Here is a 24,907-nt window from a genome sequence, read left to right as displayed (position 1 = left end):
CAGACGGAGACGAAACGACCGACACACACACACACCGTGAGTGCAGGTTGCGGGACCCGCATTCTCGCCAGTCCCAGTCCGGGCAGTCTTCCTGGTTTCCTTTCTGGGGACGGGCCTCCACTGGCCACCGGAAACGAGAGTGGCTGCGGAACCGGAACTCTCTCGCCCGGCAACTCTCCACTGGCCTGGCAGCTTCACCGGGTGTCAACCTTTCTGGCCTGGCTTGACCAGGACCGCGTACGCAAACTTTCGGCCAAAAAGGGCGAAACGCGGCGAACGACCGAATGCTCCGGTCATGCTTGGTCCGGCTACATATAATCAAAAGTCTTAACGCATCGTTGCCCGGCGGTTTTTGGGGTAGGGGGACGGTGGCTCGAGTTTGCATTTCGTGCCCGTTCGCACGTTCGTTGGCCTGGCCACGGTGTCAGCTCCGGGGACGCCGAGTCGAGTCGAGAGCTGGGTTTTAGTTTGATCCACCGATCTGTCATCGGCGGCCGATATGCGGGAGATTGTTTAGATGACATGGGGTTTTGGTCGCGTGACACGTTGTTTAGCGAAACAACGGAACAACCCAGCGTTGACAGCGTTCGATGACGTGTGCCCACACCTATGACATTGATGCTTCTCGTGCAGCGCACCGGAACAAGTCCCATCGATCGGATCGTGTCCGCGGCTGCTGTTGCTGCTGCTCGTGGTGAGGGCATCCATTTTTAATTTGAGTTTTCCACTGTGTGCTACCTGTGGTGAAGTGTGGTATCATGATTGCCCGGAACAACTTGAACCGATTTCTATCCATTCTGGTTAGTTTCCACTCGAAACCATGCAAAGCAAATATCAGGAAGCGCCGGTTGCTATGCTATTGACCGCGTGGTGCAATTTGGGATTTCCATGCATGCTGTGATCGTGCTGCAATTGGTACCAGCCCAAGGGGGCGTGAATGGGCCACGGTCGAGTGCATCGACGGTACCGACCGACGGCATTTCGTGTCCAAAAAAGCAAGTGCCTCCCACCGCCTTTTTTCGGAAATGCCGATATGAACCACCCTGCCGGAAACATATAGGCTTACATTGCGGAAACGTGGAAAACTGGAACACTCTCCACATCATGATTCGTCGGGGGCCGGAGCTTGTTTTGCATGAACGTCGAACGTCGTACCGCGGAATGGCGCGCGAGGGCTCGATAGTGATGAGTTATGTAGCGCGGGGTATCATAAAAACCGGGGAGGGAAAAGAAACAACAACAAGCAATCCACTAGCAATAGAAATGCTAGTACGCGCCTCGTAGTAGTCAACCGCTGGTGGTGGTGTTGATGGTGGTGGAAGTAGTAAACGGCATTATGACTGTCCTAGTTTGCGTGAGCGTAGTACACACGAGACCGCAATTGGTGGGGTTGCATTTGCCGGAGTTTCGGCAGGATTCGTGCTTTCCGTTTGATAGCAGCACGAAGTTAGGACGAGCCGATTGGGAGAGAGAGAGAGAATCCCGAGGTCAGTTATCCTGGATGAACATGTTTCTCCGCCACAGAATTTGAGCTACAAACACGAATCGGTTGCTCGTATCCTTGCTATGAGTGCCACATTGCTGGGGCTAATGGTGAGGGATGAGTTCTGCTACTTATCCTTATTTCAGCTTTCCGTATTTTCCCGGAACAACCAACCACGTTCGGTGTTTTATGCTTCTAAACTGAGTTTTCCTAAAAATGCAAAATTCAATATGATTTCATGCATTAATCGGCTATATTGTAACACATTAAGTTTTAACAATTTACAATCAAATTTTTAGTTTGCTTGATTAATCGAGGTTACATGTGTAGTAAATTAAAAATGTCTAAGATTGTTAAATGATGAAGCTAAAATTCCAAACGAATTCCATAAATTACTTCAAATTCTACTTCAATATCATTACAAGACAAGCACAATTGCATCTTTGTTTGAGTATTTCGAACAGAGTTTCTTGAATTTACTGTATAAGTTGCATCAGTAAAAGATGTTGAAGCATATCTATTTCATCCTTTTTTTCGAACGCAAAAACCGTTAATCCCATTCAAATTGATCCCTACCAGCTGATTGCACGCTGACACCAACGGCACTGACAGTTCCCGGCGGAGATTCCAGCGAGCGCACGCTGGATCCGATGGGAAACCGGTGGATGGCCACGTGCCGGATGTGCGGCAGGTGGGCAGGTTTGTTTTGGTGCGCCAGCTTTGGCCCGGCAATTCCGCGCCACTTGCTGGTGCTGCTTGCTGGCGTCATTCGCTGACAGCACACGGGAACTCCGAGAACGCAGCCGCCGTACGGATGACGGTTCCGGCGCATGCCCGTTACCACTATTTTCAATCCCATGGTCTGCTAGCACCTTACATACACACTACATTATCATCACAAACCGTTTTTACGGACGCGAAACCTGCGAAACAGCAAACATCTCACCGCGACTCGGTTCGGTGGCGGTTCTGTTCGATCGTTTACCTAACAAAATCCGTCTCCATCGTTGGCGTCACGTACACGGATTCGCTGCGGCGGCAATAGAACAACGATAGAAGGTCATTCCGCGGCTAGAACTATAAACAAAAGTGAAAAGTGCTAAACGTTCGTCTCCCCCTCCGCAATGGCAGGCTTGCAGTGGCCCCTTCTGATGCGATTCTGATGTGCAATGCAGTCTGATGCATTGCTGCGTACGTCCGTTGCAGATGGTTAGGTGATAAAAAGGAAAACAGCGTGGAAGGCAAACGATTCTGGGTTTTGATCCCTCGAACAAACAGCAGGAAAACCTCGGCGTGAGAAGCAAGTGTCGGCGGCCCGTATTGGAGTCGTGCCGCCAAGTAAACACTGTGGAAAAACGGTGGAGTTGGCAGTGAGGGTTTTGCATTCCGTAGTGCTTTTGTCCACCGAACCGGGTTGCAATATGGTAGAAAGCTGTACCGCGGAGGCTCGACTGCGTGAGCCTTAGGCACACAAGATGCCATATGTTCAGTGATTGCGAATCGATTCGCAGCAGCAGCATCACCAGTGCTCGATAAGCACCTCGACCACCTCTACCGATCGATACTTCCAGGCCTGTGAAAAGCAACACCGAACCGCCGATTGCTCATTCAGGTATTATCAGCGGACAGAAGCACACAAAAAAATAAGAAATCACGGAAATGTCGGTCCAGGTGAGTACATACCGGTCTAGTCCCAAAAGCATTTAGAATCAACAGCGTATCCTTAGTCATATATTTACAACGCATCGTGTTTGCTCTTGTCTATGTTGGCTGTATGGTCCACTCGGCACCAAAGCACTTGGTGCTGTACATAATATGCGCACTCGCTTGTGCACGATACTGTGTGTCAGAGATTAGCAGAGATAAGATAAGAAAAGAGCTTCTTTCGTTGCGTACTGTACGCGATGCAGACAGTTGGTTAAGGTCGGCGCACGTTCAAGGTAGCGAAACTGTCCACCGCTGTGTTTGCAGTCAGGTATTCGAGGCCCTGATAAGGGTGCTGTTGAACCAAATATAACTCCAAAAGAAAGATATCTATTTTATTTTTAACTTACGCCAGAGACTTACCGTACTCTCGGAAAAACTTGTTGCTTGTGCGGTTGTTGTTCATAAAGTTGCAAGAAATGGCAGTTAGAAGGAATTCGTGGTGATAAGAAACATGCGCAACGAGCTGGAAGTATTTCTCACTAATCTTGTTTGTAGATAATAGCTCCAACACGGCTTAGTTCGTCGGTTTCACATCACTTAATCTCCCGTCTCAATTGGCGCATCAACAATTCGCCCCAGGTCCGTGAATAGCATGGGAACGTGTCTAGTCAATTACGGTATCTATTTACTTCAGGCTCATCCTGACATGTGCCAAATGTGTTCCATGTGGCACGCCGCACGTGTGGTGTATCTGTTTGTATTCCAACAAGTCAACGGAACAACTCCAAGACTTTGCTCGATTGATGGCCGGGGAATGTGGCATCAAGGCATCAAAGCATCAAGGTTTCCACCCTCCCTGTCGCCGCCCTTCCGGTGGCAGTTTGCTAAACATGCGAACTAAGCATTCTCGCACACGCTCACAGTCATTTCCGATGACAAATTGTCCGCGGTCGTGGAGGGCGAGGATCACGCAAGCGCGAGATGTCGTCGTGCGCGGAAAGAGCCGACGTAATGCCGCCGCCTGCCGCTGATGATGCCGCTCGATACGATGGTGCGCTAGCGAATGCGTCATTGCGCGGTTGCTGTTTACGATCCCCAGAGCCCAGACGACTATCGAGCGCTCTCGTGTTGGGGCTGATCAGTTCGTTGTTGCGATTCGTTGCGTTCGCTCGAGAAGTAGGTTAGCGTCTGTAGCGGGTGGCCCTCCCGCCGAGCATCATTGTTTATAGGCGAGGGTTATTGATTAGCGGGCGCTTGGAACAGTGAGTGAGACAGCTTGGCTGCGAAAAGAGAATGAGGTAACGGTTGGTGGCTGCTGTACGTGGAGGCGAGTTCTGAATAGAATTGTTTGCCGATTGAGATTCAATTGTGTTGATAGTTGTGTTGTGCGAGGTGTATCGCGATCAGGTGGATCTAGTTTGACGGTCTAGTTGATCGGTTGTCGGTGTAGCCGACGTATTTCAGTAGCAGTCATCGTTTCGATTTGGTCATTTCGCTCCCTTCAGATGACGAGATATAAGCAGCAAGTTTGTGACCCCGATGAGGACAGCATTGGGTCGATCAACGAAACGACCCGTAGCCCAACGCTACACTTCCGTTATCATGCTGCCCGCGGAACATCGCTCTGGAATGCCCGGAGCAAGCTGGAGAAGGTGTTGATTACGTTGCTGATCTTCGCGATCCTGCTGATAGTGGTACTTAGCAGTCTGTTGGCCAACGATAGCACCCGCATTCTGCACGTTCGTCCCCACGGGGGAAGCGGTAAAGATAAAGGTAAGGGTGGTGGGTGGCCACACACACACAGGGTGCGCATGGCGTCTATTTATAGTCCCGCGGCCACCAACCATGGGTACACAATATAAATACGTTTTTAACCCTCCGTTTCCGTCCACTGCCGTTTCGGTCTGCCGTTAGACGCGTTCGGGGTAGATGAGCAGATGCCGTGCCTCAACCAGCACTGCATCTTTGCGGCCAGCGAGATTCTCCATTCGATCGATTGGTCGGTGGATCCGTGCGATGATTTCTACGCGTTCTCCTGCAACCAGTGGATCAAGAACAACCCGATACCGGAGGGCAAGTCGATGTGGGGTCTGTTTGGGAAGCTGGAACAACAGAACCAGCTGGTCCTAAGGAACGCCCTCGAGCGGCCACTGGCGGAGTTCAAATCGAAGGCGGAGATGAAGGCAAAGTTTTTCTACCAAAGCTGTTTGGATGAGGAAGAGATGGAGAAGCTGGGAGCGGCGCCGCTGCAGAAGTTGCTCAAGCAAATCGGTGGCTGGAATGTTACGGCCAATGCGACTGGGTTCGATGTGCAGAAGTGGTCACTCCAGCGCACGCTCCAGATATTGCAGATCAAGTACAACATGGGTGGGCTGTTTGGATGGGCGGTTGGGGAGGATGATCGTAACTCCAGCAAGCATATCATACAGGTAATTTCAGCGTTGATCTATTAGTCTGCTGACGGGAAGGCAATTAATGATAAACGCCTCTTTCTTGCTTGTTTCTTCTGCCAGATTGATCAGGGCGGACTGACGCTTCCATCGAGGGACAACTATTTGAACAAGACTGCCAACGCGAAAATACTGGCGGCGTACCTCGAGTACATGACCAAGGTGTCGGTGCTGCTGGGCGCCGATGAGACCGATGCCAGACGCCAGATGGTGGATGTCATTGAGTTCGAGACGCGGCTAGCGAACATCACCACGCCCCAGGACTTGCGGCGCGATGAGGAGACGCTTTACCATCCGATGACGCTGGCGGCGTTGCAAGAGATAGCACCGTTCATCAACTGGCAGGAGCATTTCGAAGAAGCGTTCCGGTTGGTGCGCCGTAAGATTACGGAGAAGGAAAAAATCGTCGTCTACGCGCCGGAGTATCTCGTGAAGCTGAACCTCCTGATGAAGGAGTATACGGCAACGGATGAGAAGAAAATGTAAGTCGACTGCTGGGATGGAGGACTGGAATCTGCAGATTCTAATTGCTCTTTTGTTTGTTTCTTCCAGCATTCTGAACAACTATCTTGTGTGGCAAACGGTGCGATCTTTGACCGCCTGTCTAACAAAGGCATTCCGAGATGCGTATAAAGGTCTGCGCAAGGCACTGATGGGTTCGGACGGTGGCGAGGAACTGTGGCGGTATTGCGTGTCGGATACGAGCAACGTGCTGGGATTCGCGGTCGGTGCAATGTTCGTGCGGGACGTGTTCCATGGCGACTCGAAGCCACAGGCCGAGGATATGATCAACCAGGTGCGCGATGCGTTCAAGGAGAACTTTAAAAATCTCGACTGGATGGATAGTGAAACGCGCCGTTTGGCAGTGGAGAAGGCGGATGCGATCAGTGATATGATAGGCTTTCCCGATTACATTCTGAACCCGGAGGAGTTGGATCGGAAGTACCAGGAGCTGAACATTGATCCCAAGACCTACTTCGACAACAACATCAACTACAACATCTACAGTCTGAAGAAGAACCTGGAGAAGCTGGATCAACCGGTGAACAAGACCAAATGGGGCATGACACCGCCGACGGTGAACGCGTACTACACACCGACCAAGAACCAGATCGTTTTCCCGGCCGGCATTTTGCAGACACCGTTCTTCGACATCAAGAACTCGAAGAGCCTGAACTACGGAGCGATGGGTGTGGTGATGGGGCACGAGCTGACGCACGCGTTCGACGATCAGGGCCGGGAGTACGACAAGTATGGGAATCTACACCAATGGTGGGCCAATCGGACGATCGATCGGTTCAAGAACCAGACCGAATGCTTCAATCAACAGTACAGTGCGTACAAGATCAATGGCAAGAACGTAAACGGCAAGCAGACGATGGGTGAAAACATTGCCGATAATGGCGGTCTGAAGGCGGCTTTCCACGCGTACATCAACAATGAGAAGAGCAGCTTCACCGATACGGACACGCTCCCACTGCCAGGCGTCAACATGACCCACCGGCAGTTGTTTTTCGTTTCGTTTTCCCAGGTCTGGTGCTCAACCGTCACGGAGGAAACGACAACGCTACAGATCGAGAAAGATTCCCATTCACCGCCCAAGTTCCGTGTGATAGGGCCACTCTCGAACATGAAGGAATTTGCGGAAACGTTCAACTGTCCGCTCGGAACGGCCATGAATCCGTTCGACAAGTGTGAAGTCTGGTAGAGAGGCAGGAGAGACGAAGAGAGAAAGAGTGCTTCTGGAGCTTGCGTTGACGTTCTGAACGCCCAACATTGCTCAAGAATGCGTGTGCCAAAGCGCGGCAAACGCACTTCCGGTACGCACAGTTGGTACAAAACGGATTCCTTTCCACGGCTCTTCGTTTCGCAAAGTGGCAAAGCGGGTCGACACGACTCCCACCGCACCGCGTTACTCATGTATGAGGATATGTTTTCTTATTTGTGATCATTTTTTACTTTAACCCACAGTACGCTTAGCGAATAAGCGATGGATGAGGTGCACGGAAGGAGCAGGAGGAGGTGCCCATCTATCAGTGCGCCAAATTATACAAAAAAAAAAAAACCATTACGATTACGTGGTCCGGGGAGCGGAGCGAAATGAGCAAACGAGATATCAATTAGAGGACTCTTCCTATTTCTTAAGCGAGGAGAACGGTGTCGCTCGCTACAAGGATTTTTTGTACGCTGTAGTTGTATTTGTCCCGTATTGGTTGTGTAAAGCTGCCAACTCAACTCCGCGTCAACCAAACAAGCGCCACACGCGCTGTCCCGTCTTCAACGGATGCGAACATCTGTTTGTTTTTTATACATTTTTCACATGCCCGGGATAGCATTTTCGTTTACGATTTGTGTTAAAGCCGTATATTCCACGTTTTGTGACCCGTACACACAAAACACAAACTACAAACTTCTAGTGTGCGTAAGATTAATAATTGTGATTGTATCTTAATGGAGCTAAACCAAAAAACAAAAAACAAATCTCACAAGAACAGGAGCGAGATAAGTGGTAGGAGCAGAAGCAGGAGCAGGATCAACGGCGGTTGCACGTCGATTGTCGTGTGCTAGGATTGGTAATCTGAGTTGCAGCCCGGGGGTTCCTGGTACTTGCAGACATTTAAACAAATTGAATCAATTCCTATTAGACGAAACGTATGGGACAATTTGAGACGTTTGACGAGGAAAACCAAAAAACTGAAATAAAACTTATCTTAGTATGTACAACCATTCAGCGCTCTATTGTGTCCACTCTTTACCACGTTTACCGATTACTTATTGAACGTCTTGCATGATAACGTCTATCAAATTCGTTTGTAGCTCCAGAAACAGTTTCCTTTAAATCTGTGGCTACTATGATGGTTGGTATCTGTGAAATCTTGTGCCCAGGCAGGTGATATTCTCATTGATTCTCATTGATTGAAGGTCATTTCTATCCATTTGGATGTTTATTTCGGAACATTACACTTTAGAAAATCACGCTAGAATCTGTTCTCAGTATTTTTGGCATTCTTGTACTCCTCCCAACCAATGCCTGCTACCCTCAGCATCATCGGAACCTTCAGTATCCTAGGCAACGTCCGGCGGTTGCCACACGATCCACTCAATCCAATCGAGAAAGAGCGCCACCTTGATGAACCGTATCTTGGTACAGGTTCGGTACAGGACAATGCCCACCAATCGATAATGCCGTCCGATTTCACCGCGCTGCCGTTCCTCAACCTGCGTCATCAATGTGGGCGCCAGTAGCTCATCGTAGCATACGCTTCCGGTCCCGGGCGGTCCGGCGGCTTTGCTCGGACCAGCTCGTCGTCTGTTCGCCGTCCGCTTGAACGCTGCCATCGATTTGTCGCTGCTAACATTCACGGCCGAGTAGAGAAAGATCTGGTCCGGTACGGACCGGCTATCGGCACTCGTCGGAGAAGGCGTCCAGAGGCATGCAAACTGACAGGTGGAGACCAGTCTGAGAAATATCGTTTCAATTTCAGACCGGACAAAAGAAAACAAATCAATTCAGCCAGGCCAGGCAGAGGGTGGCTTGGGGCCAGGGAGAGACCAGGCTGCTGGTCCGGATTATAGCCGACCCGCCCGGTCTGCCGGGCAGAGCGATACTTACGATACCTTACGTTCCAGTTCGATTAGTGCGAGATTGCTCTGGCCCTCGGGGATGCCGTCAGTATCGTCGTCCTTGTCGTCGTCTTCTTCGGTGACAAAGTTCGGGTGTTGATGGAATATCTTTATTGGAGCGTCCACCGCTTGTCCGGCCGACTCGAGGATAATGAATTGCTTCGCCATCGTTGGGGCTGTTTGGATGGAAGATTTTTCAACAAAAAAAAAAAAAAAACCGAACCGCACCAGACCGAACCAGTGCTAGGTGATTTATTTGGAATCGGTCAATTTATTATGTTGCGGTTCGGTTGAGAATCGGATTCCGCCAGCAGCCCATCAGATCATACATCACATCTTGGGGTCGGCCGCAGTTAAGGGCCGTCACGAGGCTGGGAGGAAGCTATGCCATTACCTGCGCTATTGTCCGGTGTCGGTGGAGATTCATTTACTCGCCGGCAGCTGGCCGGGGCCAGCAGAAATCGGTCACTTATCAGCACGGCGAAACAATCAATCACCAGGTGGCGGGAGTCGTGGGGTGCCGGACTCACCACGGACGCTAAATATGAAAAGTCCTCGTCCTCCTCCTCGCAGCCTCGTCGATATCGTTGGCACACTACGGGGTTTTTCGGGGGAGGAGGGATGGAAGGATTCAAATGAATTTCAATTACCACATTGACGCAATCGATGGGCCTCTTGCGGCTTTACTCGGTTTCCCAATTTACGAAAACATTCATTCCACCCCCTCTCTACTCCTTACTTTGTTCGCTAATTCGGTCAGCTTCCTGTCGGGATTCGATCGCTACGGAAGCGAGCTCGATGGCTTCTGAGTGCGCGATTGATTCTATCCAGCTGAGGTACGATGGGATACTGATAAAGCCAGCGAGACTTTCGTTACTGCAGCGTGCTGGTTGTCCGAGGATGTCTTCTTGCAGGCCCGTAAACGAGACGATTCCTAGAGCTGTCCAGTGTCCATTTTCGTGAATCGCGAAAGCACCACCACTGTCACCGTTACACACGTTTGTTCCTTGGATAATCGAGAGAAGGATGTTTGAATTCATAATCTTTATCCTTTACATTTAAATCATTTTTCCCGTTGAAAATCAGTTAAGTTTGATTTAATCTTTTGTGTTCCTTCACTTTAATGGCAGTACCATTCGGTGATTAAATCATCAGTTTTAAGAAGCGTCTTGTAAGTTAAAGCTAGGAAATTTAACTGTTTGAACATTTAATTTTAGTTACACCTTTAATAAATTGTAAATAGAGCAAATGCTACTGTCTTCTAGTGCACGTCATCCACTAATCAGTTTATGATACCCAACTATGTGTCGCGATAATATTCTTTCTATTCAATACAAGAATGCACGCACTACCTGCCAAGGATAATTGGTTATGAGAGAGTGTTGTGCAGATTGATCAATAGGCTTCCTTGAGTCCTTATAATTTTGACGTAACTCTGGGTTCAAGCGCTAGCGGCAACAACCGACGTTTCGTAACGCACTTCACCATCACTCACCGTTCTTCCAGCCGGCACAGAACATCCCTTCGTAGAGCACCGGAGCGAACAATATCGGATCACTGGCAAGACACTGCAGGTGGCTTACCGTCGGCATAGTGCTCATCCTAAGAGTCCGTGCCAGACCGTCGCCTTCCGTTAATCCCCAGCCCGAAACGATACCATACACCACCACACCGTTGTTCAGGTGTCCCGAGAGCGCATCATCGGCCGGCCGGGGAAGGCAAATCGGTTGCACAAACGCATCAAACTCGATCAACGTACGGAGGGTCAGTAGCGCCAGATCGTGGTGTGGTGAACCGCTGCTAAAGCGAGCGTGCCGGTGAACGACCTGTACCGGGTGCTCCTGGGAGTGGCGAGCCATGGCCAGCAGCTCGTATAGTCCTACACGTACCGTCAGCTCGTTGGCCGCCATCTGATAGCCGCTGGGAGCCGTTACGCAATGGGCAGCCGTAATGATGGCGCGTGGGCCCACGATGAAACCACCGCAGGCGTAGGCCGTGGCCAGCATCAGCTGTTGCGTACGGTGCCACACCGCCGCATGCCAAGGAAACTGTCCCGGCCAGCTCGGTTCTCCGCTGGTGATGGTACCGGGTGCCGCAATCGGCCGTTGGCCACAGCGGACCGCTTCGACGGTGATGAGCCTCGCGAGGATTATCGTTAACAGCAGCAGCAGCAGCAGTCGCGTCGGTAGCGTCGGTGATGGATGCTCACTATCAGTACGCATCATCGCACGGACACTGTAACGGTGACCTTTTGAGGAGGGGTTGAAAGCGATACGCATCGATCGAACGAACCGTGTGACTGACGTCTTTGATCTGAGTTCTCGCCAATGCCCGCTCAACTATCGAATGGTAAGACGCATCGAGTGTGCGTTGAGGTGGATTGAAAAGTGCCTTGGCCATTTGCTAGTAATGTTTGTTTGTTCTCGTTCTGTTCTAGAAAACATTTCTAATGTAAACTGGGGATTGTTTTCTCTCGAAAGGATCGTTGGTTTATCTAACATCTAATTGGATTATGTAGGATCAGGCATCATGTACCCGGAGCCAACTTTGATGTATTGGAAATTTCTCGATTTACCTTCGACCCGGCGTAAGGTCAGGACATCAAACTGATAACACTCCCCACTGGCGTGGAGATGAAAACATTGACCACTTTGGTGCAAACCACCACAATGGCCACCCCGTGGTTAGGATCAGGGTTTAAGCAAAACTCTCAAACGTCACTACGTTCGGCCCCGCATTCCGTTTCCAAAGAAGGATTCCCTCCGGTCGGAAGGGATGAAAATAAATTTGTTCACAATCCGATTCCGGACTGTCAGGATTCGGACCAACCGACCGACTGGCTTTCGTTCTGGCCAGGCGGTAACCGGGAGGATATGGTTCGGTAATTTTCTCACGTTTTTCTGATAAACCACTGGGCATACGGAGGAGGAGGGGGAGGTTTGGATATCAGGACCATGGGTTAGTATTTGTGGCTGTGATTGCTCCCAGGAAAAACTCCCGTGGTTCCCGCACCGCGAACCAGAAGCATTCCATCGGGAATCTGGAATCCTCGGTATGGGAATGGTACGTGCAACAATTTGTTTTTAGAGGGAGAGGCAACACGAGGGGGGAGGCGCATTCCTTCTTGTCACTTTCGCTTCCCATTCCCGTCCGTTCGTCCGTTCGTTAAGAACCGACTCGGATTCGCATGCTGCATTCCGATGCAGACTGGCTGGGATGGATTGGTGGAGCGTGGCGCAAAGCGCTGGCGATGTGCTTCCTGCTGCTTCTCCTGCGGAATCGAGTGGAACATCCATAGCCCAACCTTCCCCGGGAAAGCGTTGAGTCGAGAGCCGGAGGATTACAGCGAAGGACCGTTGGCTATCGTTCGGTAAGGTTTCCTCTTCATTAGTTCGACGAAGGTAAGGAATATGTTATGGTGGTACGACTTGGCTCACAACAACGGGAGGGTAAATGCATGATGGTGAACACCTTCGTTGTGTCCACCGGTGGCGACGGTGAACCGATGATTCGTGGTTTTCGATTCCGGCTGGTCAAAACCGATGGATTGCAGATCCTTGAGCGCACGGCTGCAAATCTCCAGCATCGCCGGGATTATCTATCAATTTCAAATTTAGCTAACGAACAGGTTGCAATCAATAGTTGCTTTCGATTCGATTTATTTTTACCACCATGATCCGGTCCCGTTCTCCCAGGTAGCGGTGTTTTGGGGTTTGATTGGTGATGGATGTGGGAGATGGTGCGCAACGCCTCCGACCCGTGTACGGAGCTGTCGGAAAGGATGTTTCGGATTGTAACGGATTTATGGCGATGGTCAGTGTGGGATGCCCAGGTGATCGTTGCTGGGATTAGGAAGCCAACCACAAGGATTCGTTACTCAAGCAGAGCACGGTTGGTCCTGTTCCCGACTGTTTACGCTCTGCTTCTTTTTAAAGGAATTTCTGGCAAATACTAGAGCTCTCGCCTTAATTTGTGCAATTGATTTTTCGATGAAAATTTGATATTCCAGCTTCAAGTGAAATTCATTTACTCTAATCAGCTTTAATGCTACTGCAATGACCAATTCGGTGCCAGTGACGTAATTTTAACAGCTTTATTCATCATTGAAATATTGAATTGTTCGATGACATCATCACATATTGATCATGATCCAAATTGATCTCATCAAGTCGCAAGTGTCGCGCAAGTCACTGAACATGTTATCACCGAAAGCAGACACATGGGCCGGTAATTTGTATGCAAATAGTAGCAGCACGGTTAATTGAATAAAAATGATAAGCTGAAAGCCCGTCGAGATGATTTAATTGATTGATTTCACTCCGTTTTCAATTGCTCGAAAACACTCGGAAAACACCTTCGGTGGCAGGTGGCTCCGTTAAGGAGATTGAGGCGCGATTCAGAAAATTGAAAAAGGCTCGATCCAAACGTGCCGGCCAGTCAGGCATAAATAAACAGCAAATTACAAGCTTGGCGTGCTGCCCGGAAGCCGCTAGTACTGGGCCGCTCGAGAGGAAGCTCGAACAACCTACCGCATCGCATCGCATCCCGGACAATAATTGTGAAAAATGGCCCCCGGGGCCCAGCAGCAGCAGCAGCAGCAGCAGCGTTGTTTTAATGTCTTTCCAATGCGTTCGAAGCGTTTTTCGAGAACAAAGTTTGATGACAATGTTGCATCGAGACGGGCACACGCATACACCCAAAAAAAAAAGTAGCAGTCCTTGTGGTGAGGTTGATGAGTTGATAGAAAACCCACGGTTGTTGCTTCCTTGCTTGCTTGCTAGCTGTGGTGTACAAGATCAGTGATGCGATAGCGACGTGTTCAATTTGCGTTGAGGAGCAGTACGCACACACGCACACGCGGTCACGGTGGCGTCGTGTAAGAGATTTTGTTTTATTACCTTCCATTAGCATGAAAATGGCCAGAGGGTGATGGATCGGTTGTGCTCCACGAACTCGCTTATCGCCTGTCGCGAAGAAATGACTTGAGCGATCTTGTGAGGTTCCTTCTTTCGAGCCTCCTTTTTCTTCGCGATCGCGAGATGATTGGTGTTGGAGTGAATATGTTGAGAATGAAGTGAAAGAAACGGCAAAGCATAAATTAAAGCGCCAGCGTGCGCGCGCGCGCGTATCCTGAGATGCATTTCATGCGATGGTTTTGATGCCTGGGAGGCTTTTCGGGAACGGAAGGCGGTGTGCAGGTAGCGCAGCATATTCATCATCGCATCGTTTCCCCTTTCCGGCAAAGAGAGAGAGAGAGAGAGAGAGAGAGAGAGAGAGAGAGAGAGAGAGAGCGGCAGTGAATGGTGATGAGCTGGAACGCTACTTGGATCCTTCTCCTGTTTGATGTCAGAAAATGTCGATAAAATCCCTTGCAAAAGCTAAACATGTTTTGTAAGTAGGAAATATCAAATTTAAAATCATTTCTATGATACCTTTTCTATGCATCAAGTAGGCCACGTATCCTGACCGCGATGGCTTCAGGGACCTGGTGATCGGCATTGTAAGCGCCATTGTTGGCGATGTACGGGGGAGCGAAAGTTTTGTTTACTGTTTTTTATCATGTTAATTTCGCCCGGCATGCTTTAATGAGTCTATTAGCATAATATCGTGCCGACATCATAAATTGCATCCTGAATGGTTTCGTCCGGTCGCTCTGCTGCTGGTGCTCGCGGTGCTCGCGGTTGCAGATTGGCTTCCGAAGTCCCCCGTGGGCTGCATCGGCGGTTACCGGGCTAATGTAGTTGTTTGCCGTTCCCGGCGGGCGTTGGGTGCATCCTTTGCATCCTTTGCGTGTTTGCATTCTTCGCCTGTTGCTTCCGTGCCGGCGATGCAACGCGGCTGCCCAGGCCAGACTGGGCTTGGTCTGGTTGGTGGGGTTGCTTTTTCATCGAACCATTACAACCAATTTGGCATCATTTTTCTCGCTCCCAAGGTTTGAACCTACTTTTGATCGGCGTTCCATCGCGGCGCTGATCGACGTGTCGCCGGTGCGTTCCATGGCACCAAAAACCTGTTCCACGATGGATACGCAGGGGACAGGTTTTTTTTTCGATTCGGAATTTTAATAATGCCCATAAATATGTCATATTTTATCATTGCAAGCGATGGATGGGAAGCAGGAAAATTGCTTACGCTTATAGTTGGTTAGAGAATGGGTTTAAAACACGTTTAAACGGGATCGATCGTTTGATTTACGACTGTTTTTTTTTTTTGGGGAGTGAATTTCAGGTTACTGTTGGAAGCTCTATTTCAGATAAATTGGCTTGATGCTAAAGGAGTCTACACAAGTAATAATTTCTTTTTAAGGAATTGTATAATATATTTATAGAAAATTTAGCATCGGATAGCTAAATGAAAATATACTTATAGTTTTATATGTCTGCGGATTGATATTTATCATTCCATTTAATGGTCTTTACAGAACAAATAGCTTTATTCGCATTCGTTTCAACAAATCTATTAATACTCAATCGGTCGTACCGATGATATCAGTCCGGAAAATTATTAAAAACACATACCAACACTTCTAAAGGAATGCATCGAGCATCGTGTATGCCCGAGGTCACAATGCATGCAATTCCAATTCAACCTACCCGCCGTGCGTTGTGCTGGAGCACACAACGACAGCAAAAGGTTGTGATAGTGCAAAGGCAATTGTCCACCTCCACACCAACGGTGACAGCAGCCACCGTCCCGCCGACATGACTGTTTATTTAAATATGCAAATAACGAATCGAGGGAACCGAATTTACGAAAATTACCACATAGAATCCCGCAACAATAATGGAATCACTTCCACCGTCCGTCCGAAATGGTTCGCATCGCATCCCTGTGGGCACAATGAGGCAGGAAACCTCCCAAAGGACGTCGCCAGATGCCAGGCCATGCGAGGAAGCGCAGCAAGCTCATCGTCATCATACAGCAGCCAGGAACGGTGTCGGTGGCCCAGAGGTGGCGTTGGTTTGGATCCCGGTCATTCCCGGGGGGTGGCCTTTGGTCAACTTCCGGATGGCACACTCGTTAACGATCCTCCCAGGATGGCAAAGGTAGCACTGCCGTTGCAACGTACCGTAATTGAACCGATTGGCCGGGTGTTTCAGGTTTGGAGTGAACCCATTTCGCAAGGCCAGCTCGTTCTCCAATTGTATCCTTTCGCATTCGATCGGTTGCGTAGCGGATGCCCTGGACCAGAGAGCCTGGACAGATCGGAAATGGTTCCGGCTATCGAGACCATCCCGACGGTGCCGGTGTGCATGCGAAGTGGTTCGTGATTAGAATAAAAGAGACAGTACGAGCTCACGTGGGATGGCAATGCATTAAAGAGAGTGAGCAGAAGAGAGAGAGGGAGTGCAACATTAGAAAAAGCAAGGACAGGACCGGTGGCCGAGTGATGATGGCACGTGCGTGTGTGGTGTGTGCCGGACCGGAGAGCGACGTCGTCGTCGGTTGACGGGAAACCACATTCAATCCATTAAACGATGCTTCATAACGATGCGAGGTTTATCGTGCGGTCGGTACAGGAATCCAGCCAATGTGTCCGATGCCGGCGGAAGATGTGTTTGATTTCATGCTCCTCTCTTCACTCCCCGGCCGGGTCGCTCCTCTTGCCCCCTGGATTATGACATCGGTAAGGGGGTGCTCGGTTTGCGGTTGATAGGCAAACGTCAAAACAAATCCCTCCCTTCTGGTATCTGGTTTTGAGTTTGAAGCGGTAAGCGACGACTGCTGCTGCTACTGCTGCTACTGCTGCCTATCTGTCCCCGTCCCTCGGATTGATCTGGCCTTTTCCATTTCCGTACCGAAACCATCATCCGGGTATGATGGGTTGTTGCTATTCGGTTTGCTGGAGCGCATCCCACCTGCCCAGTGGACAACCCACCACATGACATACTCGCATTCGTTCGCATTAGTCCGGTGACGGTGGCTCCGGGACGGTGGTCTTCAGCGACTTTTCGCAAATGTTTGTATGTTTTCGCTGCACAAATTAAACAATTTATTCAAACCATCAACCCATCCAGCCCATGATGGCGTGATGTTGTTTTGGTCAACATTCGATTCGAAGTGAGTGACGCTCTCCAGCTGGCGGTGATGATGATGATGATTTCATAATTAAAGGCACACCACGGATCACGAGTTTGGGTTTGTGTAGTGTTTTGTTCAGCAAACGATTTGAATAAATTCGAACAATAACAATCGTGCTAAAGTCAGCTTTCGTGGCCGGCAGTCGGGATTGTGTCGGGATGCTGATTGCAGCATGAGATTACGCTATGAGATTTCACTTATCTGCGAAACCAAAACACTTTCCACTTTACCATATCCATGCACCATTAGCAGACGCTAGCAAGGAGGCAGTTTGAAGCTCATATCATGTCATTCATTTCCGGCATTCTTTTCCATTCGCAACCCAGAAACGCGTCAAAACGAAGAGGATCCGGTCCGTCAACGAGCGTACGATCTTCACTCGGGCCAGCGCTATCGCGGCAATGTGTTTTTCATTTACCTCCTCGGGGAGGATGAGTTTCGATTTTCATATTCATACACCCTCTCATCCCGTTTGCCCGGCGGTCATCGACGGTGGAGTGAGCTGTTTTGGGCGCCTCGCGCCATCGTCCACGTGGCGCTCGCGAGAGCCGAGGAAAATGAGCACCACTCTGGCAGCAGGACCGCCGAACCGGCAGTGGTGGCCCTCTCGACCCTCCCACAGAGACCGTCTGGTTCCCGGGGGGAAGAATAAATGCTTGTCATTATTTTTAATATCGGACCGAAAATTGAAATTTTCCTTCGATCAATCTTCTTCGTGCGGCAGGGGAAGGGCGAAAGGGAGGGTAGTAGGGCATGTGGAAATAAAAACCTTCATCATGGTGAGGGCCGCGTGGCCAGAATGGCGATTTTTGGCGTGTACTTTTGATGTTTCCGATAGAAAATGCTGGCTTTGGGCGAAGGGGGGTCAGCGGAGATGGAGTGGTGAGGGTGATAGTGGGGTGAATAGAGGATTGGGTTAAGAGCTGTGTGTATTCATGGCGCTCTTAAGCCCCTGGACAAATCATCCTCGAAACATTCGCATTTGGTCTGTAAACGATCGTGCTCCGTGGTGCCTTAATGGAAACCCCGAGATTCGAAAAGGGTTTCGTTGGAGATTGGATCAGGGATTCTGAATAGCCAGGTATGGTAAAAGGTAGCGAGATCCTTCAATCCTCTCGATTTAAATGTTGCGGGCTCAGGTGGAGGAGTGCAAGTGCTTCAAAAGTTGATGAAATCTTTAAATAGAAGCACAAGAAGTGCCCGAGTGAGTATCCAAACAGAGGCAGATCGGTTCTTGAGTAGCTTTACAACAAATATAAAGGAATCTGTATGACCCTTAGCTTAAGGGAATTAAGTTGAGTCGATAACATAAATTAGTTCCATTTTTCGTTTTTTTTCCCTAATAGCTTACAACAAAAGGCTGCTGCAGTTCTTCAAGCGAATGGTGCTGGACTGTTGCTATGGCAACTACTGTGAGTCATTGCCAATGCGATGATAATAAATTTCTTAAACACGATTTTTCAAATTTTCTTGGAAATAATTTCTATTTGGTAATGGAGTGCAGCATTAAGTTTACTAACCAGCAACTGAATGTCATCGCATCATACTAAATTTACACTATATAAGGACAATTGATTCGCTACACACGAGCACGGTGCTTGTGGTGGAAGTTTATAAATGCAAGTTTAGCAACAACATCCCAACATGTACAACATGTCGTTGCTCGCAGCAACCGGTATGCTTGGGCAACTGGAGAATGCCAGCAGGAAAACCCTTCACAAAACCTCTCGCCATGACCTTTCCCGCTAACGAGATAATGACCGAGGAGTTGACTTTCGACTGCTTCTAGTGCTTTCTCTCTCTCTCTCTCTCTTGGTCGCTTGTTGGAAACAAGAACAATTTCGTTACATGCTTTTCTACTTGCTAACTGCTAAAATGTTATCGTCGCAGTTCGGAGCACTTCAGCGGAGATCGTAAAGTTCCGGGCGGCTATAGTACACTCGAGCGAAACTATGTGGCAAGCACGCTCGCACGATGGAATGCGCAACTTTCGGATAGTACGTGTGAACCATAGATGGCACGGAATACCACCCCCATAAGGTGTTGGCAGGATAATACTGGTGCTTCTTCCGGTTAAAGCTTATGTTGTTTCCATCTGCTGCTCTCACGGATGCCGTAATCCCGACTCTACTGGATAGAAGGTGCGAATGACGATCAAGTGGTCAAATCATTCTAATACAATAATTCCAAATGATTTCACTGAACCACATGAAGAACTAGTTCAAAAGTAGAATCAACTAAATCGTTAATCCCTCGGTGGTCAAGGATGGTGGAAAATCCATGCTAACGTTCGCGAAGAATAAGTTTCCCGTCAGCTAATCAGCTCAAACGGACGCGTCAGACAGACGCTATCGTATGCAGAAGGTTTCGATCCGAGCTGCCCCCCGGTTCGTTCCGTCCAATTGAGGTGAGAGGCGCACAAGCACAAAGGATACCGAGGCGTTCGAGGAAAGGGCTCCACACACTAAGTTAGCGGCCAAAGCCACGCACATTCACACGTACACTTATGGCATCGTTAACAATTACGATTACGTGTGTTATCATGTTATCTGTTTGGCTAATAAGATTAAATTTAATGTAATCTCACCTAATCCCTTCGTCTGGCTGCCGTTTGCTACTGCTTCTACTGCTGCTGCCCATCTGTTCGTTCGTCTCGGCCACGCGGAGGAGCGGAGCGAAAGTTCTAATTATTTTCGCCACGAACTTCGCTACCGGAAGGGTGCTGCCCAGCGAACTGATGAATAAGCCAACCCGAGACCTCCTGGTCCGAGTGCTCCTGGTGGCCACTTTCTTTCGAGGTTGTTTTTCTTCCTTTTCACCGTTGTCGCCGTAGTGTAGCGAGTTGGTCCAAGGGCGGAACATAGTGCGGCCGCGGTTGATTGACATAAAGCACCGAGAGGTTGGTCGCCTCGCTGGCCAAGCCCGCTGGATTAGAGGGTCAGGTGTGCCGGTAATGAGTGTTTGCCGGACACCAAGCGTCCGGGACGCCGGGCGACAATCTTGTTCTCGAGGACAGCCACAGGCTCGAGGATGATGATAATCGGAGCTGATGGGATGAAAGTCGGACGAAAGGTCCTTGCGAAAGGTTCGCAGACCTCGGCGTGGATGAGGAACCGGACCGCGAGAGGTGGCTAGCGACGGGGAGCAGTGCTACGACGACTTTTGGGTGACTGGTCGCCATTCGCCAGCGCGATTCTCATCTGCATTTATAAAACATAAATTTATCTCCATTTAAAACAACCAGACCGGACGCACCAGCCAGGGCGGGGGGGGGCAGATTCCACCCCCCCCCCCACCCCCCGGGATTGCCTCAGGATCTAAGCACCGTCGTCCGGGTCCGCCGTCGGCAATTTTGGAGTTTTGCAGTTGAGTGCAGAGTTGAGAGAACATTATAAAGATCCCTGCCCTCCAAAGAGACCGTCACAGCGCCACATTGTCTGGCATCGGACGGACTCGATGGCTTTTGGTGCGGCCGCTGCCGCCACCACCGACACCAGCACACGCACACACACACACAGGCGCGCTAAACGGAGCCAGCGACACACAACAGCAGCAGCAGCAGCAGCCGTGTGGATGGACAACCGATGGAGGGCACCACCCCGGGGGGGAAGCTGTATTGCAGGCTGTATGTAAATCCCTTATTTATTCAACATTTAGTCGAAATTGGTGCACTTATTGTTATTGTGATCAAATTCCGGCAGCGGCAGTAGCATCATCGGCTAGACGGTGGAACCGAACCAATGGCAGCGCCACGCCACTCCAAGGAAACAATAGTAGGATAACGGAGCGGAAAGTATGCGACACTTCTTTAACACAAAAAATGCCCCGGGAACAGTGGCCACAGCAGCAGCAGCAGCAGAAGCAGCAGTGCTGCAGATCGGCGACGTTCATCGAGTGGAAATTGAAATGATTACCGGCACCGGCAAGAAGGGGAACGCTGGCTAGGAACTGGTGGTGGGTAGGACAACCTCGTTCATCGGAGTACCACGCGCTTGCAGGCCAGTAATCCGGAGCAACGCTCCTGCAGGCGGTTCCTGCGGTAGTGACAGCTCCTTGGCAGCAGTCGTCGCGAACAGGACATCCAACTCCGGTCCACCGAAGGCAACGGAAGTGACTTGCGCTACCGGGAGTGGGATTTCCTGCACAATCTTGGCCGTCCTGTCGCGTGGGGAACACAGGTTTTAAGGGGGAAAAATCTTGGGGCAGGTGCCGGCAGTACATACTCTGGATTAATCTTGATAATTTTGGAGCCGGAGAACATGGCCACGTACAGGTTGCCGTCGGTGTCGCTCGTCATACCGTCGGCGATGAACTCGGTAGGTGCTTCGTCATCTTTCAGCTTTATCAAAACGGTCTCGTTGGCTGCGGTACGATAACGATGCCGGCCGATGAAGGAGCGGTAAGTCTCGGGCATTGGAATCGGACATACATCGGCACTAATACTCACTCAGATTGCCATCCGCGTCCACGGTGTACTCTTTGATGTCGAAGGCGAACGAATCGATGTAGTAGAACCGCTGTGTACGCACACTCCAGGTCAGTCCGTTCGAGATGTGTACCTTGCTCTTGAGCGGCACCATTTGGCCAGCGCCGGCCTCGTACCGGTACAGCTTTCCGTCGTCCATTTCGATGTGATTGTGCGAATCTTCCGCTAGCATGGTGCCGGCATAGAGTCGCCCTTGGCCGTCCACCTTGCCATCGTTGAAGCGATGATCGGCCTCCTCTGGTCCGAGATCGGTCAACACACGCTCGACGGTGGCGCTCGCCGATTGGCCATCCCAGCTGACCAGCACGAGACGTGTACCGCTACCAACGACAAACTTACCACGTTGACCCTTCACCGGAATGACGAACGATGCGTACGTGGTGCCCTCTGCAAAAGTGGAGGGTGGGTCCATGAGTCCAAAAGGTAACCCTCGCCGCGTCATCAACCTACCGATTGTCGCGGAATATGTTTTGTTCTCCTTCCAAACGTATCGAAGTAGGCTGCCGGATAGAATGCAAACGTAGTACAGGCTCTGGGATTCGATGTCCCAGTGTGGTCCTTCGCCAAGCTGCAGGAATGGTCCCGGTAGCACCTCAACTTCGATGTTTGCCATCGTCTTACGTGCGGCTTCTGCTGATGGTTGAGACTAATTGTATGCCTGGCGTTGGTAATCCGTGAGCGAGGGTTGTGGAGTGGCCGAAACATTGCCGAAATCTTATCAATTCGCCGGTTGATAACAAGCAATTAACGCGTTTGCTACCGGTGTACTGTATCGTTTCAGATTTAGTTATCGCTTTTTGGGGATAACCGAGGGTAAATTTTTTATGAAAATATCGAAAAGATTCCCATTTTTAAGGCGAGAATATGTTGTACATGAAAGTACTGAGTCATCCACTTACATAATGAGGTATATTGTGATACTTGAATTCATAATGAGACGATGAATTTCTTATCTATTAGCTCATATGAACCAAACACACATAGCATGATGTCGGAAGGTAGAAATGATAATATTTTTATCGCAAACGTAAAAGTATTGAACCGGACTGCGGTACTGTATTAGTAGACGCACCGCCAGCATGACGGACGTTTATCCACTACTCCAAACTGAGGCCTATCAGAATGCAAGTAAATAAATAGAAGATAAAGAACGCGCTCCATCTGACACCGATAGAGAGGGTGCCGCTACACATCGAAGTGGGAGAGTATAAAAACGTCGACAAAAGTGTCGTCTGTAAGCCATTATCGAACAAGATGACGGAGAAGTATCAGGTCGAAACGATTCCACCGTTTACGGAGCTCGGCGAAGGCCCACACTGGGACATTGCCAGCCAGAGTTTGTATTACGTGAGTCTTAGCGATGGGTTCATTTATCGGTGGGACTATGCCGAGCAGAAGGTGTACGCTGCATCAATCGGTGAGTGATCAATGTGTCTTGGCGAGTATCTATCCGATGGTTAATGCCGTGTCTTTCGTGTTGGTAGATGGCATCCAAGAAGCGAGCTTCATCATACCGGTGAAGGGTCAGCGCGGATGTTTCGTCGTCGGTGACTTCAATCGAGTCGTCATGATCCGGTGGGATGGGCGCTCCGGTAAGGCGGTGGTCGTTCGTGAAGTGGTTGCAACGGATCCCCAGGTGGACCATAATCGGCTCAACGATGGCAAGGTGGATCCCTGGGGCAGACTCTACTTTGGTACGTTGCTCAAAGAAGAGAAGGGTGACCCTTTCGCTCATGCGACGGGAGTTCTGTACCGGTATTGTGCGCGAACCAAGCAGCTGGTAGAACAGGACCGTGACCTTTACATCTCGAACGGGCTGGCATGGAATCGGCAGACGAACAAGTTCTACTTTGCGGACTCGGGTGCGAACGAGATCAAGGAGTACGATATCGATCTGGAGGGGAACTTAAGTAAGTCGCTCAAGTGTTGATGGTCGCATTGTGCAACATTTATCGCATTCTTCTCTGCAAATATTTGTGACAACAGTTAACGGACAGGTCTGGTACGACTTCAAGGTTAAAGGGAAAAGCCCGGGATACTTTTGCGATGGCATGACGATCGATGCCGAGGGTAACCTTTTCGTGGCAATGTTTGGTGGCTGCAAGGTGGTCAAGATCTCACCGGAGTAAGAGCCAACGGAATTCGCTGTTACCTTTTCCTCAACTCGTACTAAAATGTGCATCTCTCGTTTCAGGAAAAAGATTATCCAGGAAATCAAGGTTCCCGCGCCGCAGGTAACTTCCGTGGCCTTCGGTGGTCCAAACTTGGACGAGTTGTTTGTTACGACGGCCGGGAAGCTTTTCAAGGACCCCCAAAAGGATCCGGCTGGTGCACTGTTCCGAGTAACTGCACTCGGTGCGAAGGGATTGCCAATGCAGGACGTCGTTTTGGAGGACTAGTTCAGTGGTTTTCTTGTACACAAAAATGCCATCTGGATGAATTAATGATTCATTTCCACGATCTTAAAATAGAACTTGACAGAGTGGCGCATAGTGTCTCATCTTCCAATTGTTGCATTGTTAAACGATATCCTTACGGTATGGCACCGTTCCACGCGATACTATCCAAGGTAGTCTGTTGCAACAAATGAAATTTTAAATATAAACACCTTTCCGCGAATGATCTGTCTTCGTCCGCGCCAAAAATCAATTATTCATAAGCAAAAAGCCATAAATGACGTAATTACAACCATCATTAGCATTAACACGTGCTTTTATCGATCCTTCATGTTTTTTTTCGCTCTCAACGCTGGCTCATCGTCAGGTAGGAGGAGCGCCAAACAAGTTTGCTGGAGTCGGCTCAACCCCGGACTCGTCAGACGACCAAAAGCTGTCAGCCAGGAACAAACCGTGAACCGTGATCCGGAAAGTGGTCGAAGTAATTGCTCCCTCTCCCACCCATCCACCCTCCTTTTTCCACAGCGATTAGTTCATCGGTGGTTGCCATGAATCATGGCCGTAGCCGTGGACATTATGGGTTTCCGATACGAAAACACATGGTAAGGACATGGACGTGCGAGCACACTTTTTTCCTTCCTTTGACTTTTCGACCTCCCATGCTGTGTCGGTGCACACGATGAGCGAAGCTGTCAACCGCGTGCTCATTGGACAAATATTTGCCTTCAAACTCCCGGGG

General features: G+C 49.8%; 4 protein-coding genes across 7 annotated transcripts; 2 read left to right on the top strand and 2 right to left on the bottom strand.

Annotated features, from left to right (window-relative positions):
* The first annotated feature begins 2,466 nt into the window (after positions 1-2,466).
* Positions 2,467-8,311, top strand: LOC125951810 (neprilysin-3). 4 transcript variants are annotated; one of them, XM_049680870.1, is made up of 5 exons: positions 2,467-3,154; positions 4,636-4,903; positions 5,045-5,559; positions 5,644-6,062; positions 6,133-8,311. In XM_049680870.1, exons 1-5 carry the CDS (start codon positions 3,143-3,145, stop codon positions 7,286-7,288), a joined length of 2,370 nt encoding a protein of 789 aa, XP_049536827.1. In that variant the 5' UTR covers positions 2,467-3,142; the 3' UTR covers positions 7,289-8,311. The 4 variants fall into 4 exon arrangements, with proteins under 4 accessions (XP_049536827.1, XP_049536829.1, XP_049536830.1 ...); XM_049680872.1 differs by lacking the exon at positions 2,467-3,154 and adding an exon at positions 4,283-4,428; XM_049680873.1 differs by lacking the exon at positions 2,467-3,154 and adding an exon at positions 4,285-4,392.
* Positions 8,312-8,503: 192 nt separating this feature from the next.
* LOC125951820 (polyserase-2-like) lies at positions 8,504-11,440 on the bottom strand. The gene is made up of 5 exons (XM_049680887.1): positions 10,700-11,440; positions 9,944-10,210; positions 9,599-9,799; positions 9,194-9,380; positions 8,504-9,040 (listed from the first exon to the last, which is right to left on the bottom strand). Exons 1-5 carry the CDS (start codon positions 11,427-11,429, stop codon positions 8,647-8,649), a joined length of 1,779 nt encoding a protein of 592 aa, XP_049536844.1. The 5' UTR covers positions 11,430-11,440; the 3' UTR covers positions 8,504-8,646.
* A 9,576-nt stretch (positions 11,441-21,016) lies between these two features.
* Positions 21,017-22,385, bottom strand: LOC125951833 (regucalcin-like). The gene is made up of 4 exons (XM_049680906.1): positions 22,223-22,385; positions 21,734-22,159; positions 21,510-21,648; positions 21,017-21,444 (listed from the first exon to the last, which is right to left on the bottom strand). Exons 1-4 carry the CDS (start codon positions 22,383-22,385, stop codon positions 21,228-21,230), a joined length of 945 nt encoding a protein of 314 aa, XP_049536863.1. The 3' UTR covers positions 21,017-21,227.
* A 509-nt stretch (positions 22,386-22,894) lies between these two features.
* LOC125951832 (regucalcin-like) lies at positions 22,895-24,392 on the top strand. The gene is given in 4 exon segments (XM_049680904.1): positions 22,895-23,189; positions 23,257-23,682; positions 23,759-23,897; positions 23,967-24,392. Coding segments are annotated over 4 exon segments (1,065 nt in total). The 3' UTR covers positions 24,172-24,392.
* The last annotated feature ends 515 nt before the right edge of the window (positions 24,393-24,907 follow it).

This window comes from Anopheles darlingi, chromosome 2 (genome assembly GCF_943734745.1).
Source record: "Anopheles darlingi chromosome 2, idAnoDarlMG_H_01, whole genome shotgun sequence".
Classification (NCBI taxonomy): Eukaryota; Metazoa; Arthropoda; class Insecta; order Diptera; family Culicidae; genus Anopheles; species Anopheles darlingi.
Note: the sequence above shows the minus strand (reverse complement) of the source record. Positions and strands in the feature narration are given on the sequence as shown.